Genomic DNA, 20,553 nt, shown 5'->3' on the forward strand with positions numbered 1-20,553 from the left:
TTATCATCGTCGTCATCATTATCATCATCATTATCATTATCAGCGTAATTATCAGCAGCATTGTCATTGTCGATTAATGAATTCAACTCGACGACAAATGTTTTATCTATGTACAATTATTTACAATATCGCCATTTGGCCTAATCGTTAATACCAATTGCCTTTGCCTTTGCTGCCACCGCAGCCGCCGTCGCCGCCGCCGCCGCTATGTCGTACACTCTCACTCGCAAGAGCCATTTTCGTAATTAATTACAGACCTTTCTTTCCATTGTCTCTTTGTATCACGTTAAAGTTGGTTTGACAGAAAGATACAATTGGAAATGGTCCATTGGCAAAGCTACACTTTATTTTAACACACCTAACGCACGAATTATAGAAATTAAGTGCGTTTACAGTCAAGCGATTGTTAGTTCGATACTTTCGAAGATCCGATTTTATCTCGATAAATTCGAGTAGATCTATGCAAAAGGAGATGAATGTAACAAAAATTTATTATTAAATAAATAACAATTGTAATTCAAAGAAATTTAGTGGCCCGATCAAGTAAAAACACATATATAATATTGTATATATAAATAAATAAATAATATATATATATACATAATATATGTATGTGGTATATGTGTATAATATTGTTCGTGTGTTGGCCCTAATTGAAGACTCGTTGTTTCGTCAGCACGTGTTAATGAAAAAATAACAACAACAATTGGCTTCATCGCTAACGATATTCTCGCTGTTTTAATCGAAAAAATTGAATACCTATCACAGTCTGTTTTAAAACGTCCGAACGCTCAACGACGATCGGGAATGACGACCCGACGCCATGTTTATCTCTCAATAAGGTCTCCAAACGTTGTTATCCGGTCTGACTTCTTCCTGTCTAACACTACAACTCTCGGTGACGGCTCTCTGTTCAGGACTCTCCGAGTTCTGGAATTGATTTCCATAAAGTTGAGAGTAAAGTATACTCGGCAATACGCCTGGCGTCGGAAAGTAATTGCCGTAGTTTTGGCCGAATCCTTGCTCCTCTTGAACAGGACTTTCCGTGGTGCTAGAGTCCGTTGACAAGGACCTCGGTGAAACGTAGTCCTGGTACCTTTGACTTGTCGTACCGGACATGAGCGTGCTCAGTGGATCCAACGGATCGGATTGACCAGGTGTTGTTGTGTCCGGCACTACTGTGGCGATCAACAGAAAACATCGCAACGAATCGATCAGCTGATCGGACCCCGTAACTCCTTGCGGTCCGATTGACTTTCAGAGTTAACTATATTCGTTGGATCAACTTTAAACAATTACTTTTGCTTTTACGTTTATGAAACACGAATGAATGCATTTTTATCGCGATTTAATTCCCATCAGAAATTTTCCTATACTCTTGAAGCATAATTCGGCACGACCGCAAAGCGTTATTACCTTTTATTTCAAAATATGATCATGAACGAAAGAAAATAACTAAATGGAAAAAGACTTACGCGAGGATACCCCGGTGAAAGCGTCCTGTTGTGGTGTAGTACCAGTGCTACCAGAAGTCACGGCTGAGCCCGCCGTCGAATCAGGAGCCGTCGGGGTGGTCATAGCAGCGGTACCAGCGAACGACGCCAAGGAAGACGTCGGTGGTGGTGGTGGAGGAGGAGGAGGGGGTGGGGGTGGAAAAGACGCTTGGGCCGCACAAGACGACAGAGGACCGGGAAGGTAGCCAGCATATCCTGCTGTACTTCCGTATCCCCAGGAGTTGCTCGCCGTCAAACCGAATTGAGACATGTCTGTGTATAAGGTCGTATAAAACTTAGCGAGCCATAGAAGATTGTAGATTATTTGTAAATTTATGTTGAAAGCTTCAAAACAAAAGCGGAAACCTCAAAAAAGAAAAAAAAAGAGCAGAAAATAAAAGAAGACAACAAGAAAAGCAAGGTAACGGTAAAAAAATGTAGGATATTATTTGTCGATTAAAAGCACTTTGCAAGGTAACTCGTAAACTCGTCCCCCTTTCCTCTCTCTCTCTCATTCTCTTGGCCGAATATATTTTCGTAGAATATAGGCAGCTACCCCGATAGATTTTCCAATGAGTCACTCGGTGAGGGTTCGCGGGGTGGGAGAAGGGCAGAAAGGACGAGCGTGACGGCTTCGGTGGCGAGGTATGAAGGGGTATGAAGGGGGATAGCGGGCAACGGACAAGGCAGAGGGGGTACGGAGATCAAAGGGTTGGTCATCCCCCCGCGTACCTTCGGCCAACTCAAATAACCGACGAGCTCCGGCCGACGAACGAGCCACTGGCCCGTCGTCACGAGAGCTAGCCCTAAATACTGCATCCCGCCATGCTTTTACATCGTTCCGGTTCCACCAAATTCCACACCGCGTCCTTTCCCTTGCTTCTTCTCCTCCTTCCCCTCCACCACCTCCTCCACGCTTTCCCGTTCTCCCTTTTTTCAAGAGAACCACACAACTTTCGTCCGAGCCGCCCGCATAAGAAGAATCCGCGTTGCGATTAAAGTCCCGCTAAATGGCTAGGACCCCACCTTTTTATGTATCTTCTATCTTACTTTTTAATCAGAGAAGAAATTTTAACGTCGAAAACCAAACGAACCGAAGATGATGCCCGCCCTTTCCCTCACTAATCACAATTCAAATACTGCGATTTCGCACGCGTAAACGCATAACTTCAAAATATCGGCCTAGAATTTGCGAATTATCGGACAACCGGAGTACAATGAGAAAGAGAAGGCAGGGTGATATAAAGTTAATAAAGGAAATATTCCGTGCGCTTCATACTTTATCGAGGAATTTTATCAGGCTAGCCGATCTCTCTCTCTCTCTCTCCCGTCTGAAGTAATTCGTTAAATTGATTCTTGAAAATCAACGTCCTGCTGATGCAAGTTCTTTTGTATTACTTTCTTTTTCATTTTTTTTTGGTGGCTATATCTCTCTATCTCTCTTTCACTCTGTACTTTTCCTTTTCTTTTCTTTTTCGTTTATAGGTAATATTCGCGTTTTTAAGAATCAGTTAATCGAAGAACTTTTTGACCGATTTGAGCAGAGGATGAACATTCCGAGATTTCGAATATTCTGACGACGACAACGATGAGAAGGAGGAGGAGGAGGAGGAGGAGGAGGATGACTTTACGTATGAATACTATGTGAATCCGTAATACGAGTTTAGAGTGAGAGAGAGAGGGAGAGAGAGAAACGAAGCTGCCACCCTAAAACACGCTGGCGTCCGACGGGGTCGTACTCCCGTGGCAACCCCTTTAATATAATATTTAATCTAGCTTTGAACAGGCTTGCGGTTTCCGCGTCTGAAGCCGAGAAGCTAGCTTCCGAGCCTACCCAAAAGCAACGGCGTTACTCCTCCACCTCTTATCCACCCAACTCGCAGTAGCAATGCCTGTCTGGAAATATTCTCAAATTCGAAGCCTGTTCTCTTTCTCTCTTTCTCTGGGTAGTCGAGAAAGCTCGATACGATCTCGTAAAGTCATAGAAATATTTATTACATGGAAATATTTGTTTTCATGATATTTCATGTCAACGAATTACATTTAGAGTAACTGAAATTCGGTACAAATAGTAACAATAGAATTCCGAAACTAACTGAACACTTAGATAAAAAGAAAAGAATAAAATAAAAAGAAGAAAAAAGAAACAGAGAGAGAAAGAGAGAAAAGTTGTAATGCAAAAGCGTAAATGCGAGCAGGATAACGCGTGTTGGGGTGCAAACAAACAGACCAAGCTACAATGGTAGATAGTCTAGAAAAGAACTGACAAGTAATAGTACATAGTAACAGGAGGTCGAACGAAGGTACTCACTCTGACAATTACCAGGCATCGCGTGCCTGAAAGACGACAGAGGATCCCGTGGTTGTAACGGGTTCGGCAACGGCTGTAGAGGATTCGGTAGAGACTGTAGAGGATCCACCAATGGGGATGCGAAAAACGGTGCACCACGTTGGGAGGCAAAGGCGAATGCGTGAAACTGTTGTTGCTGCCCTAAAAGAGATAGCACTGCGATCAACCGTGCGCCTGTCCACTGGACTTGAGGTACGCTCAACGAACGCAATCAAGCCACCTAGTAGTCTATCTATCTATTCATCTATCTCATTTTCTTTTCTATTCTTTTAATCTCTTTCCTTTTTATTTTTTTTTGTTCATTTCTTTCTTTATTCCAGTCTATCTTTCATTGATTCGTTCCCTTTTTCCATCGTTTCATCCTTCCCATCGAATTTTCAAGGTGGAAATCGTCGATCGTTTAAGCGTATCTCTCGGTTGGTCTTCGCTTAGAGATATTCTATGGTAGCGCCCCCATTGTGTCTCCAGATCGAGCATACCCTATTCAGCAAACCGGCGGGAATTTCGGGTTGCCGAGTTAGAATTAGGGCTTCGATTGGATTATCGGGACGACGGGAGTCTGGCTCTTCCGCTCTCCCCACGTCCACACCCTCGTCCACACCCACCCACGCACGGTATACGAGTGCGAATCACCCTCTCTATTCTCTCCCTCCCTCTGTCTCTCTCTCTCTCTCTCTCTCTCTCTCTCTCTCTCTCTTGTTCTCTATCCTCCGACAGTCACTCGGGTTCTCCGTTGCCTTGGCCGTGTGTATGTCCGTACGTTAACCTAAAACGCCAGGGACAGCCGGTTCCGCAGGACAGAAGGACGGTTCTCGCCTGTTGGGACGTCTTTAATTGGGTTGGCGACACCGTCCTTGCAGGGAAATAAAATGTATCTCCCTCTTCCACTACCCTTTCCTTCCTTCTCATTCTCTTTCTCTTTCTACATTCCCTTTTACCTTCCCTTCGATTTTGCTTTCTCACTCAACTCGAATGGAGGAGAACTCGATCAGTTTTAACAGCGATACGCCCTACGATCTTCCTACAGGCTCTTGAGGTTTGCCCTACCGATGGATGTAAATCGAACTTTGAAACGTTTTGCGAGATCACAAAGTTGAAACGAACTTCTACTATCCAACGATAGTCAAATGGAAATGATCTCGTTAGATTTAGATTGGAAACGAGTTGTCTAGTCGATCTCGAAGAAATTCCCTTTTGTCGAATTTGTGAAAAATCAAAGGAACACGAAACACCAACGAAATCGTAACGCTACCGGTTCAAGACGGTTAAAAATAATCGCAGGGAAGGCAGCCGGTTCGTTGGATCTCTCTGGTTAAAATAAACGCTTGCCTTGAAACGTTGCCGTGATGTGTGCCGCGACAATTCGAAGGGACGCGGCGAGAGATAAAAGGACCCCGAGCCCTCTTGGGTGGGCCCCCCTCCCTGCGTACGGTTCTTTGGTCATCACCGTCTGTACGATTTTACCCTCTTTTGAGTATACACCTATATGGTCGGCTGCTGTGTTGCTTTTTCCTCCGACCCTACCATGACCCTTTCTCTTTTCTCTCCTATAATTATCACTTGTTCAACAATCACGATAAAAACCTAAAGGGAGAAACGGCAATGTGTTTTTACTCGTGTGGTCAAATTTTATACACTTTTCTTTTTCTTTTTTCTTTTTTTTTTTTTTTTATATCAAGTCTAAAGTATAATTTTATTACACAAGACTGCGCGAAACGATTTTGACTTCTTTTTTGAAACAAGACTGAAACGCATACAAGAATTTTAACACTATTATTATTACGAATAAATTTTATACCAAAGTTATTTCCAATTCGATAAGATCTAACAATTAGAGATTTGTGTGTAATAGGTATAAATATATAATATAATCCCTAGAACGATAGGAATCGAATTCATCCTTTCTTAACCCGTTCATCCAAAGATTCGATTCTTTTCTCTCGTTTCAGAGCGTAAAAGCATTCTCCATCGAAATCCCAAAATCCATTTGGGAAAATACGAAGGGGGCGTGATGCACGAGGAGAAGAAAATGGGAGAGAGAAAGAGAATATAAGAGAGAGAGAAAGAGAGAGAGAGAGAGAAAGACTGAGAGGCGCCTTAGCCTGAAGCTTCTCCGGTAGCCTCGCGCGAGGGTCGTAATTAATTAAACAAGCAATTCATTACACATTCTACCCTCGTCCCGTAGCCGAAGGTAGCCGCCACAGAAAGGCGGCAAGACCAAGGAAATTGATTGAGAGAGGTTTGCCTCCTATCCTCCTCGACCTCCTCGACCTCCTCCTCTTCCTCCTCCTCATTCTCTGCCACCTATTCTTCGCACGGATGTTCTTTCTAACAAACGTTACTCTTCTACGAAATTTAAAATCCATGTTGTACGAAGTAAAAAACAAAAAAAACAAAAAAAAAGAAAAGGCCGAAATTGAGCGGACATCTTCTTTTTATTTCTTTAGTTTCTGTTGCTTAACGTTTGGTGAGAAAGGAAGAGGAAGAAGAAGAAGAAGAAGAAGAAGAAGAGAAGGTAGAAAGAGAAGAACGGGTAGCGACGAGGAACGAAATGAGGAGCTGTCGTTGCCAGCTGGTAACTCTCGAGAAATTCCCTGGCAGTCACCCCGCGAATAGGGGGATGATGTCCGATGAAATCGATAGGGAGGACGACTTCAGATAGGGAAGTTTGAGAAGTTCGAGTCGATTTCCTTTCGTTTCTTAGCACCCTACTACAGCTGAGATGAGTATTACCTACGTCCGGTTGTAATGTTCGTAGTAAGCAAACCAGTTGGAATCTAAATTTCCCTTGGACGAGAGAGGGTCGAAACAACACAGAGAGTAGAGTAAAAGCAAATAACGTTTGGTAGGTAGGTAGGTAGGTTACGTAACGAGGAAAGACGTTTCGTTCCTCCTTTCCGGTGAAAGGAGAGAAGAGCCCAAGACCTTCTTACCCTTCCTATTACAGAGTTTCTGGTAATTGTATGTCCCGAATATACCATGAGTAGTAGAACTACTTGGAGAAGTTTGCGTAAGCGTGTGTTAGCGACATAACACGCGCAATATCTTCGCGGGTCTAACGCCGCAACCCTTTGTCAATGTTATGGCCAACCAGGCCCTACTTATAAATAATGGCAATTGCACGAAACTTAGGCACCAGGTCGAGAAGGAACCGCACACGAGAGACTATTTCAAGTTTCTACCTATACAATCACGTATTACATGGATTTACATGATCAGGAAGAACATTTTCGTGGAAATTTCATCAGATGACCTACTGTGTAAGATTGGAAATCGATGGAAGAGAAAGTAAGAGACAAGAGAGAGAGAGAGAGAGAAAGCAAGATTATACAAGAAACAATTGTTAGCAATCAAATGATTATGATCAAAGCTTTGAAATTGTTATTAAATAGGTCAGAAGTAATAGTACACGCGATAACAAAGATCAATACCTTCGAAATTGTAATTGTTCTGCGAAGACCACTTATTAAGCCATGGCCATTGGATGGATTCTTCGACTACGAGAACAAGCATGCATAACACTCACTACGTATAATAGAAAATTAGAGAAGAATAGAAATGCTTACAGTGATACTCACTGGTCTTGGATCGCGGCTCGCGTGGGCCGTCTACGGTTACTTTGATAGCCTTCGTGTAAGTTGCCACTTGAGGTGGCGTTGTTGATACCGTTATCGTCAAAGTAAAACTTTTTCCTGCAAACAGACAAATCAAAGACATCCAAATTATTACTATTAACATTTGCGATCATTAATCTTTGATTTTATATACTTTTACTAGTTAACAATAAATTAATAAAAAAGTAAGCTAGAGTTCTTTTATTTTTTAAGAGACTCGATTGGATGTATCAAGTGACTATTGTGCAGAACCAGGTAAAGTAAGATTTCTATAGTTGAACTAAACCTGATTTTCTTCCTATTCAATGCAAACAATACGTTTGCTGTCACGTCCGGCCATCAATAACTACCATTTGTTTCGTTTTTAGGCTACGTGGTGATGATAAATTGACCGCATAAAATGTTTTAATATTTAAAATCACACGGATATTAACAAATACAAAATTTGAAACATCATAGTTAATTGGACAATACCACGAACCGAAAAATTCAATCCTTCAACAATAAAATATTTTAACTAAAAGATTATCTATGGTATAATAAAAAATGAAGCACGAATAACTATATATTGTTCTATTATCCTTTAAGAGCATCATACAGATCTCGGTGGCAGTTAATGCTTTAAAGATCATAAAAGAAAAATAGTGAAAAAGGATCCATAGATATAATAGATCAGGTCAAAAAATAAAGAAAGGATCTTAACAAAAGGGAAATCTCTAAAATCGAGATTTCATGGGAAACAGGGAGGAATCAAAGCACGATGATCGAATTCTTCGAATTCCCAACCGTTGGACGAACCGCAAAACGAGTTCGGTTTGTTCGTGGAGACCAGTAGGATGAGTGCTGTTTCTCTTTCACTCTTCCTCTCTCCCTTTTTTTTTTTATCTCTTTTTTTGTGTGTGTGTGCATCGTTCTCTATCGCATCGGCCGTTCTCGCGGCGCGTCGATTCGCGAAAGCGAACGCGAAACCTATTCAACGTCGGCGCTGAAAGTTCGCAAACGTGGTTAGCCGTGCGAAACTCCGTGGTAACCGAATTAGCCGTCGGTAATGTATCGAGGGCGTCGTCGACGGTGACGGTGGCCAGCCAGAAGAGTCAAGCCTGTATACGCGCGCGCGCGCGCGAATGCAACGCGAGGGGTAGTAGAGATAGAAAGAGTACGAGAGAGACAGAGACAGAGACAGAGAGGAGGCTCGAATTATGCTAAAAAGCCTGTTAACCGGGAATAATGTCGCGGAAAAACTCACACCGTCGTGGAAAACACGCAAGCGGCCCGTCGAACACGCGGAGGTTCACCGCAATGCCACCATCCCCTACTGCCACTTGCTACCTCTCGTCAAACCCCCGTGGGCCACCCCTAAATCGCCACCACGTTTTCGTATTCGAATCATCCTGCTTATCGTTACCCAACGATTTAAGGTTTGAATATTTTTTTCAGTCCTGTGGAAAATTAATGATGATTGATCGATCTATCGTTGTTGAAAAATATTCGATTTCCAATTTACATGAATGATCTTATATTTATCCCATAAGGACTTATCGTTAACCGAGTGGAAATTTAATGGAAGCGAGATTTTAGTATATTTCTGTGTAATCGGATACTATAATATAAACCTGGCCGAAAACCATGGCGCATTTTGCCTCCGGATTGTTTAGAAAACGGGCTATTCGAACGCATTATGTTATTTATATCCGTATACAACAAGCGATACTACTTTTGCGTTTCGTCGTTACGCACTGGCACTAACTGAACGACCCGATATTTATTTTACATTCTTCATGATCGTAATTAAACTGCGGTCGACGAATTTGGACGATGCGTGGCGTGCATGATGATCTTGAATTTGGATTTCGAAATGAAAATATGAGAAAAAATATATTATCCAAATGGAAGGAAAAATCTGACAAGATAGAACGATCTCATTCGAATTGTAATAAACATTTATAAAGATTTTCTGTTTATTCAAATCCAATACGTTGGTATAATACATATATATATGTCGTTTAATTTGAAATAAAATATAATTTATACAATCGTTGTCCGTTAGAAAATCTTATTCCCATTAGAGAAAAATAAAGATGGTTAACGAGAATGGATAAATAAAAAGCGAAATAATGGCGAGTGTCGAGCGTGGCCACACGGTGGTTCGCCACGCGAGCTTCTCGTTTTCCACTAGCAATGTAGCTTAAGTTTTACCTAGGTTTACTGGGAGTCACGCCATCCACGATCTGCCTACTGCCTGTTTGCCTGTCAGAACCTTTTCACCTACAACCTACCTATGCCTTGTAGTTAGGTAGGTACGCGTAGGTACATGGTATCACCCTCGGTGCCAGTCACCGTACAACCATTAAAAGTCTTTTCTCCCCTTTCGCGAGACAACCCTCTTTTTTTTTTTCTTTTTTCTTTTTCCTCTTTTTTCTTTCTTTTTTTGTTTTTTTTTTGTTCAAACGCGAGACTCCTCTCACTCGTTCGTTCTTTCTTTCCTTCCTTCCTTCCTTCCTTCCTTCCTTGCCACGTTTTTATCTTTTTTTGGTCTACAGTGCGTCTTCTTTGCTTTGTGAAAGACTCGAATGGAAATGTTTTTTACTTAAACTTTATACGTGTCCGAGTTGTTAAACGTATTGTGTGTTGACTTTAAACCGAAAATGTTGCTGTCAAACCTACACACATTTTCGCTTACCTCTATGCATTTCAATGTAAACAAAAAATAAAAAGAAAACTCTTTTCAAAAGTATGACACTTCGTTGACACGTCTGTTTTTCAAACCGAAAAATATAAAATACCAAAATTACTTGATGCGTTATTAACTAATGTTTATGAAATAAATGGACATTACAATTTTAGAAATCAGATTTTACACATATGCTGCATTTAACGATGGAAGGTGGGGCTGGGGGTAGGGAAGGGAGGAGAAAACCAGTGGCGCGAAGACACGAAATTGAATTTGTATGAAATCGAATAGAGAAGAGAGTCGATCGAGTAATAGCTCGTCCTCGTCGATTCGCTGATTATGCTCGTTAGCATACGTTTCTCCATGAAAGGTGTACGCCTACGTGCGTATATACTCTCGACATTAACATGTTGTGCATATATATATATATACACATGTGTGTATGTTGGAAGTGAATAGGTGTATACGTTTGTAGGTGTAGGCTGTCCGGGTGCTGTCGAGCCAATTAATTAATTTCAATTTTACCCGGAACGAATCGCAAATGCGCTATTGTAGCCTGATAACGAATTGATTATGGTCAGGACACGCAGGCCGAGCCGTTATCGCTTGCGGCTACTATACCTTTTCTCTTTCTAAATTTCGGAAAATAAGCGTTGGTCGTTTCACGAAATTTAGTTCCAACTGTGAACATTTAATGAGAAAGAGAGAGAAAGAGAGAGAGAGAGAGGGAGAGAATGAACAATTTTATTCTAACGACTTCAACTACGAACGAATTAATTATAGTCGTGTGTAGGGTATGAAAGAAGACAAGCTCTTAACATTAATGACGCTTTTATCTGATAAAAAAAAAAAATGAAAAGAAAAGTGGCTTAGGTGATAAGGTTGTCCTCGTATATATGATTAGAAGGACGAAAAAGCACTTTCATCTTAGAAATCGAGAGAAAGGAAATCCCATCCTTGATAACAAAGTTCCAACGTACTCCTCCATACTCTAGGCTGAAACTATAAGCACCCAAATGATCTATCTCGTTAAAGGGCTTAGAAGCAAAGGGGTAGAAACGATCCAGTACCTTCGGGGTAGATTTTGCTCTGATGGAGCAGGCATTACAGTTGAACGTGCGGCAAGAGGTCTCCGGCTTATCATCGATATTGCAAAGCTCTCGACTATCATACTATCGTGCTAGTCTACTTCGCGAATGATGTTATTCATGTTCTTACTTGTTCTTGTTCTTGGTTCTTGTTATTGTTGTTCTTCTTCTTCTTCTGATTATTATTATTATTATTTCTTTAAGTTTAAGAATAAATTTTATTAAAAATTACAAATTATATGGAGATTCGATGAACCAACGAATCTTTTAAATTCAATGAGCCTTCGAGATTCAAGTTCGTACGAGTCTGAGTACCTTTATGTTCAGAGAACAAGAGGATCATTATAGATTCTAGGGCGACAATTCGGTGCACATTGGTTTCTAGGAATATTCAAGGAAGGAAGGAAGGAACGAACGAACGAACGAAGAGACGAGAAACTGACAAGAGAGACACTTCTCTTACATTCTTCATCCAAGCTTATGTTAATTCCATGCCAAGCGAAAACAATCGAGAGCTAATCCCAGACAAATGACAGACGCTTGCGAGCTTCTAAAATCCAAAGAGGGTGAAGTTTCCCTCTCGTTCGTCGTAAGACTAGAGAGACAGAGAATTCGACAAATCTGTGATTTACGAAGAGCGAATCGTGTTCGCGAAAAGGGTTCCTAAGATCTGAACAAAATCTAATGTTTTCTTCACTATACCATCCTACCATTCTAATCGTTAACTTCTTCGAACTTAAAATTGTTTAGAAATTGGTCATCAAAAAAAGAGATAGAATAGAAGGGAAAAAATAAAAAGATGTAAGGAAATTCTTATTTAAAGGAATAATTGTATCTCGTCGAAAGTAGGTCGAACTACTGAGTAGAAATTCTCCGTTGCAAGGTCGAATTGGATTAGCCGAAGTACCCAGGCTAATAACGTTAATTAAAATCCGTCTGAAACCTCAATTAATATCAGCACCAGCCACCCTACTTTTGGCTTCGTTGCGTTGCGTTTCTTCCCTACTTTCCTCTTCTTCCGTTACTCTCTATCTAACGAAGAAGGAAGGTGGCTGAAATAAACACGTTGAATCGGTCTGTAGTAGTGCGGACAAATAAAAGCCATTACCCATCCCTAAGATATCGTCGTCGTCGTCTTTGTCGTCTTTGTCGTCTTCATCGTTTTCGTCACAATCTTCTCCTCGAAACCATCCTCGCACAATAAGGAGATACTAAGATAGAAACAGTTAGCTGGTGTTCGTTCAATGTCAACCAGAAAAGGAACCTTGGTAAGCTTCGAAAGACAGACTGGCAAGACTTTTCCCTTTTGGTAAGGGCTAAAGAAAAAGGAGGGTGTCTCAAGACGTCCACGACCTACCCTTACTACAAGACCAACGAAGATTCTTCCTTGTACGAAAAGGGTCCCTACCTCTCCCTTTTCTTACTTTCCTCTTTCTCGTCTTCATTCGCGACGCCGAGGGGCGACACGCTTCGTCGACGGAAGCCAAACAACTTTCTACTTTTATGAATGGAGCAAGGGGAAAGTAGGCCAAGAAGGTTCAACCTCTTTTAAGATCAGGAATAATCTTTTTTTCTCAGCATATCTTTTTTTTTCTCTCCCACTCTTTTTCTCTCTCTATCTTATCATCTCCTCAATATATTTTTGATTAAAAATTAATTTAGAACGCGTATCGAGTAACGCAACAACGAAAATGTTTTCGCAAATTTCTGAATTTCGGGCTTCGCACAAAACCAATTTGGAATTTCTCATAAATCTATTCTCTTCTCCATAGTCTTCTAAGAGATTAATCTATTCTAATTAATAACTCACGGATCAAATCTCTACTCACCTCTGCCACTTCTACCGACGAACCTTAGATCGTTGAACTTAGCTACTTGATTTTTCATCAATGCCGTAGAATTCCTTAATTCGGCGCAACAATTTTCATCGTTACCAGCACGAACCGTCACTAAAGTACCGTCGCCAACTTCTCCCAAAGCTACCACTTTAAATGCCACCGGTAACGTCTTGTTCGATCTCCAGTGGGCTGGTAAAACCGTACAGACCAAATGTGGTGAGCCTGGAAGAGGAATCATTTCAATAATGAGAAGAAAATTAAAATCTCTCGTTTCAAATCAAAGTATGCGATCACCATATCTTTTACAAATCTTTTTGCTAATATCAATGAAGATTATCATCAATGTACACAGAATGTAATCATAATTGATGCAATTCTCTTGTTAATCTCTCCAATAATATAATACAATGCGAATGAATTATTCTGTTACTTGTATTAACATAATAATGCTATACTAATTGTACAAATAATTATAACAGTATACTGAACAGAAAATAAATGATATTATCAAAAAATTTGCATTTATTTTTTAAATTAAAAGTATAATTTAGACATAGAAGAAAGTATTAGAAAATAAAAAAAAAATAATGTTACATATATATATAAAGTCGGTTTAAAACGCAAAGTAAAACAGACGCGACGCGGATTGTTATAAATAATAATTATCTCGAGAGAGAGAGAGAAAAAGAGTAAAAAGTCACCTGTCCTGACGAGTTCGCCAGGATGCTCGCTAACAAAATCACCAAGCGTTCTCTCGGCAAGAATATCGCTGGTCATTTTGGTATAGGCGTCCGTCAATGGCGAGACGCCGGACTCCGGTGAGGCAGCCGCCCCAGGAGCCGAAGCTCCTGTCAACTGCATCCTGGTAGAAGATCCTCCTCCGCTACTCTCGCTTCCACCGCTAGACGTTCCACTGCCAGACTCGTTGCTCGATGTCCTCACCGAAGCACCGCCGCCGCTTCCGGTTACCGTGTTTCCGCCGCCGCCACCGTTGTTGCAACGGTCGAATATATCCATAGGCAGTCAGAACGCCGGATGAAACATCCTTCCATTCGGTTCGTACAACACCGAACCGACACTTTCCAAAAGATCTTCAAATCTTAACACCTTCTTTTCTTATTCTTTTTTTTTTCTTCTTATTTATTTATTTATTTATTTCACCGACAAGTTCTCATCAAGTTCAATCTTTTAACATTATCATATTTTGTTACTAGGAATTATCTAATACATCATAGATTCATATCAATCTTTCAACGCTTAAACCTTCTCAATTTTTTGTCGATCCCGTAACCGCAGTATTAAAGTTTACCGCACGATCTGATATCCAGCTACGAATTCATCGAGATCTGCAACCAGAGAAATTCTCATTCTTCAAACTGTTAGCTAATCTCTTCCGTACGTTGTCGATGTCTGTACGAAAGCACGAATTAAACGTACGAATGTATATACCAAAGTTAAACGTTCTAAAACTCTAAGATTAAATAAATAATCGAAATAATATGTGTATTTTTTTCTCGCGAGAATAGGTCACGATACGATCTTTAGTATTATTCATGTATGTAGAATGTTTACCAATTTGAGAGAAAGAGTTAGAGAAAGATAAAAAGAAAGGGGAAAGAGAAAGAGGGGTAGATAGAGAAAAACAGGAAAAATACTACGAAGAGAAAGAGAGAAGGGAGAGATCGGTGAACGAGGTTGAAGAGGAGCAGGAGGAGGAGGAGGTGGAGGATGAGGAGGAAGGGGAGGAAGGGGAAAAACGGTTGACACGAACGAAGCGACTCGCACACTTTTCACGCGGGCGGCTGGTGACGTCACCGTTCATTCAGTAATTTTTGCGCACGTCACCGGGGCTGACACGGCGTATCCAGGTGGTACGGAGGGGCAGACCCGCGAGAGCTAGTAGTGGGGACGGAAAAAATAGGGGAAAAAGAACGGCCACCACCGGTGAGGCAAACCCCCACACACGAATACTCTCAACCCCTACGCACTACGACCGCGTGTCAAACTACACGTGGTACGTTACCACGTTGTTCTCTGTCAATTCTTCGTCCTTCGTCCTTTCTCCTTCCACCTTCGACGCGAAAAAGAAAAAGTAGCTTTTTGTTTTTTTTTTTATAATTTAAGAAAATAATATTAGTTAATTGAAACACAGGCTATGCTATTAGAAATTTCCAAATCGATTTCTCTGGTCTTTGGTCGAGAATTTAATCGAGAAATTTCGCTTGACGAGGATATTATTTTGACTAAGAAGTTATACAAAAATATCGATAGGATGAAATTTATTCCGATCCGAAATAATTCCTATAACATTTGAATCGATCGCTTATCGGCTATCCACGATTACCAATGAACGGAATCCGCCCGGGAAATTATGTAGAATCGATAAGTACTATTACATTACCCTCGTTAAATTAGTAATTCATACTAATATAAAGTGGAACGCGTTACTATCGTCATTACGAACTCAACCGAACCCATGATTTTGTTGTTGCTGTTGTTACTAGAATCGTGCGAAAGAAATCTATGACAGAATTGAAATTTGAAAATAGGTACGAATTTACGAAGAATTGATATTATTCGATAGAAATGTTTGTAGAATCTATGTGTTTTAACGATTTAAAACGAAAGGCATATGAACAAAATGTTGCGATAAATAGTCGCAAGGAATTCTCGATGATCTTACGAGAGAAACTTTCGACGACGTTGCGACGGCTAAGATGCCCGCTTAACTTCGCATTCAAATCTCTTACCAAGCTCGTTGCTTGTTGCCTTTTCTAAAGAAAAAAAAAAGTTACGCAGATCGAGACACGATTGTTCGATAATTCTGCGAATGTTTGCTTACGATTTTGACATGTTTCAGTTGAAATTCGAGCTGTCATCAAACGACTTGTTCGAGGTTTGAGATTGTTGAAGCATCGACAAGATTTGGAAAACGAATTATTCTAAGATCCAGGAGAATAATAAATTCATCGACAATTTTTGTTGTAATGACCGAAATAATCTTCTTTTTCTCTTCTATTACGAGATCAATCGATTGGATGAACGATCTTCTGTGTAGTTAGAATCTCGAATATGAACGAACGTTAACACCGTTATTATGCTTATTCTGAAGAAAAAACATCACGATTCACAAACAACACTAAAATAACTCAGGCGAAAGGTTACCCTTTTCCGAGTAAGAATATTCCCTGTAGGAATGATTTGAATCACTGAAAAGATCGTCCAAAATGATTGCATCCAAGATACACGGGTGATTACACAACACTAACTCGAATAATGATAACCGTTCGTTATTCACACTCGAATTCTTCTGACACTACTAAACGAAAATGACGAAAAATAGAAAAAGAAAAATATTAACACAGCCATCATTTGTGGAGATCATTTCTAATCCGTTCACTGTTCACTTTTTGTAAGAAAAAGATGAAGAAAATAAATAAAGAATAAGAAAGGAATAATATAAAAGGTTATAAAATTCGTAATGCACAATAAAACCAAGTTAAAGACGATTACATGAGGATATTATCCGAGGGTAGTAGGATTTGGCTTGGCAGGATCATCGAGATTCCTTGAAAGGTCCTCTTGGGATGTTCCGAGGTAACTCGTGAACAATATTCCAGAAGGATGATAGGACGATATCCGTGAGGAGTCTTCGGTGCTTCTATTCTGGGCGTGCTACGGTACTCTGTGGTGTATTTCGGAACACCCGTTGGGGTCACTAACTATAATTTCGGCGGTTCGTGTGAGGCAACAGCCGTTGACGCACTGGTCCATGCCAACACACGCAGCATCCCTTTCCCCTTTCCTGGTTCCACTCATACCCTTCTGCCACCCCACTCCTTCCAGCCACCGTTCCTTCTCTCTCTCTCTCTCTCTCGGACTGACTCTCTCGCTCTTCCCAATGCGCGCTCCAACTCCCTCTTTCTCTTTCGCTGCTCCTCTCATTGGCGCGCTTCGCGTCTCTCTTTCCCTCTTTCAGAACCCTCATTCTATCCCTCTCCGTCTCTCTCTTTCTCTCCCACGTTGCTCTTTATCGCTTTATCTCCCACCGGACTCGAAGCTCTCTCCCTCTCGCGATGCCCACCTCTCTTTCTCTATCTTTCTCTTTCTCTTTCTCTTTCTCGTTCTATTTCTCTTTCTCTCTCTCTCCCTTCTTTCCCCTCGAACCCTTTTGCGGTATGGCTCGCGTGCTGGACATCCGTGGGGAGCTCGGCTTTGATCGATCGATCGAACCTCGATTTGATCGCTTTCCCCGTGGTCCACTCTCTCCTCATCCTCCTGTTCCTCGTCCTCGGCGATTTCTTTTCAAAGAATTCGCCACCATCGCGTTATTAGATCGCTCGCGAAGAGCACCGCGAGTTTTGCAAAATTAAGCGCCACGGATTTTCATATCAAAACTGATGATCTTCTCTCGGCTTCCCTGTTTTAAAATCCTTGACACTTTTATACTTTCATTTTTCTTCTATTTCTGCTCTAACCATTCTTTCTGATAATAATAGAAGAGTAAGAGAAAAAGACTAGATTTAACGATTCACAAATGACACAGTGATAAAATTGAAACGATCAAATAAAAAAATAAAAAAAAAGAAGGAAGAGAAAAACAAAAAAGAAAAGAGAGAGAAAGAAACAAAAAAATATTCATTTCTCATAGTAACGAATCAACCCTACCTATGCGCTACCGAATAGATGATGATCGTATTTTCAGAGAAATCCGAGGTTATCCTGCGTGTTTGCCTGCCGGCAAGTCTGCGACCAGTTGGATATCGTCAGGATATATTCGCGCAGGAAATGGGTAGCTCCATTGTTTGCACATTCGTACAAACAGTGCAGCGTGAGGATGCGCCCGGCGAACTCTCTATGTTTGATTTTCGAAAGTGAAGCCGTATTCCATTGTACGCCGTATGCCGACGCGAATGATATCGCGAGTTGAGCTAGCATGTTGGGCCTCGGTAAAGAATCGAGACTACCATTGCAAAGATGTCGATCCTTCATCGTGATCTGGGAACATGATCGAGAATAATCCATTCCAATGATGTAAGAACGAAAAGAATAATCGTAAGAAAATCCAAAATAATTTCAATCGTTCAAAATTAAGGAAAAAAAACTGCAAAGAAAATTAAAAGATGAATTAAAAAAAGAACGAGGAACGAAAAAGTAGGAGTATCGATGGGGGAAGGGTAGTGGGTGGTATTCGGAGGTCCAGTCGAACGATTCGCCGACGAGACGGTGACAAACAGCGATACGGTGGAAACGTGGAAACTGGACGGCCGTCGTCGTATTGACAAACGACCTAACGCCAGTGTGGACCGCTGCATTCGACGAGATTCGAATTATCTCTGTTGGAGCTTGTCAATGCAAATGCCATACCTACATTCAATTACCTCTCGTCACGCTCCGATCAACGCGATTTCGCCGACGAGATACTTCCTGCGTTCCAAACAACTCGATCGGATCTTCGACGACTCCTCCTCCCTCCCTCTCCCTCCCCCTACCACCCTCCTGCTCCTAACCGACAGCCCACTCAAACATACCCGTTCCTTTTTTAATTTCTATATTATTCTCTCATTTGGATTCATTTTTATCTGAAAATTTGATAGATGATTTCGTAACACCGCACTCGTCGAGACACTTGTCATAGGATTAATCTCAGCTATTAGGGGATGCTATTTTAAAATTAGGTTAATCGTTGATAAAAACCAACATGCGAAACAACCCACGGGATGTCACACGGACACAATGTCACTGGATGGACTCGTCGTCGATTGATAATTGATACTCGAATGCACTTCTCGCCGATCGGGAAAATGAAAACTAACCTTCCACTCTACTCTTTTTCCCTCTCTCTCTCTCTGTCTCTATCTCTCTGTTTCTCTCTTTATCCTTCTTTATCTCTTTCTCTCTCTGTGTCTCCCTATTTCTCTCATTCTTTTTATCCACGTGGAATACGATACGATTTACAATGTGGACGATGACAAGATCGTGCGTACATACCAAACTTGGGGATCCGAAATAGTCTCCGGGCACTCACGATATCACGATATGAAGATATTTAAATGAATATCACACTTATATCCAGTCACGAGGTCACGAATCATCGAGAGATCGAGTATCCGATGAGAAATAGAATTAATCGGAATGAGATCGGTTTAGTAAATTTCGCGAAGAAGGATTGTAACGAGCACGTGTGTTGTCACGTTAGAGAGAAAGAGAAAAAGAGAGTTGGTTAGAGAAAGATAATTCGCGTTAGCGTTAAACGAACGAGAGAACAACGATAACGTGTGTGGGGATTCGCGTACGATCGAAGGAAAAATATTCGTGATGAGTAATCGATGTCAAGAAAGAAAGAAAGAAAGAAAGAAATATGGTAGGTAGGAAAAAGGAATGAACGAACAGTTTGCGCTTTTAAAACCGATTCTCTGGTTCGTTCGCGATATCTACGAAACCGAGGAAGCCGCTTCTACCAGCGGCTTAGAGAGAGAAACGAATACTGGCAGCGTGCGATGGTAACGTGCGTGCATACGAGCAACAAAGCTGACGGTAGCACCAGCAACACACCAGCAACGCCAACGGTAGCAGCAACCGTACCGCGTGAACGCTAAACCACCCCTTTCGTTCCGCCGACCCTTTTTCACTCTCTCTTTCTCTTTCTCTTCTCCACTGTGGTACGACGACAGAGATAAACTCAACCAACTCTCTTTCTCTTTCCTACCCGATACCTTTACCACGAGCGAAACTCTCTCCCCTCCCTATCTCTTCTCCAACCACCCCTACCCTTCCGTGTGCCGCCCCTTCCACGTGACTCGACCACCCCTACGACGACGTCGACGACGATGGGGGTGCTCCTCCAAGTTGGAGGGAGGATGCCGCTTAGACATCCAACCTCCCTCCTCAACCTCCTCTTCATCCTTCTACTCTTCCTCCTATTCCTTCTACCTTCACTATATCTCGGCTCCCACCGGTGAACATGTGTAACACGCAGCCTTGATTACACGCCCGCGGCCTTGTAAAAATTATTATTATTATCTCGACCTACTATACCATCGTTATTACTTTCTTTCTTCATTTTTTCTTCCTCTCTCTCTTTCATTCTTTTTCTTATTTATTTTCTAAATTCCTAACACTTCTATCGCTTTTTTGTTAGTAACATTTATCATTTTTCCGTCTCACACTTCGTTCAATTCCCATCGCCATTGCCGCTGCCGCCGCCGCCACTATTACGCGTTAATGGGTAACATAATCCACGTTAATGTTTTCTCGTATTCGGTTTAGGCGATTCTTTGATTCGCTCGATGTTTGAAATCATCGATGGCCGTTAATTCGTGAGTAGAAAGCGGCCGTAATTAGAAACGCGATTCTAAATAGCCCGACGGGCTTCGGGAGTGGCAGAGAGGGAGAGAGATACAGAATGAGAGAAAGAGAAAGAGAGAGAGAGAGAAGAGCGAAATGAAAACGCGTTATCGATCGAGGGCTCGATTAAACCGTTCAATGGAGACGTACGA

The 20,553-nt window shown here is 41.4% G+C and overlaps 1 protein-coding gene across 3 annotated transcripts; it reads right to left on the reverse strand.

Annotated features, from left to right (window-relative positions):
* Nucleotides 1–618: 618 nt before the first annotated feature.
* On the reverse strand, nt 619–19,584 carry LOC106786451 (runt-related transcription factor 1-like). Of its 3 annotated transcripts, XM_014747860.1 has the most exons (8): nt 17,723–18,013; nt 16,568–17,474; nt 13,756–14,400; nt 13,046–13,276; nt 7,410–7,535; nt 3,805–3,999; nt 1,476–1,766; nt 619–1,178 (listed from the first exon to the last, which is right to left on the reverse strand). In XM_014747860.1, exons 3-8 carry the CDS (start codon nt 14,069–14,071, stop codon nt 835–837), a joined length of 1,503 nt encoding a protein of 500 aa, XP_014603346.1. In that variant the 5' UTR covers nt 14,072–14,400; nt 16,568–17,474; nt 17,723–18,013; the 3' UTR covers nt 619–834. The 3 variants fall into 3 exon arrangements, with proteins under 3 accessions (XP_014603346.1, XP_014603347.1, XP_014603348.1); XM_014747861.1 differs by lacking the exons at nt 16,568–17,474; nt 17,723–18,013 and adding an exon at nt 19,046–19,584; XM_014747862.1 differs by lacking the exons at nt 16,568–17,474; nt 17,723–18,013 and adding an exon at nt 14,627–14,646.
* Between the last annotated feature and the right edge of the window lie 969 nt (nt 19,585–20,553).

This window comes from Polistes canadensis, unplaced genomic scaffold, assembly GCF_001313835.1.
Source record: "Polistes canadensis isolate GaletaPanama2010 unplaced genomic scaffold, ASM131383v1 scaffold_74, whole genome shotgun sequence".
NCBI classification, from domain to species: domain Eukaryota; kingdom Metazoa; phylum Arthropoda; class Insecta; order Hymenoptera; family Vespidae; genus Polistes; species Polistes canadensis.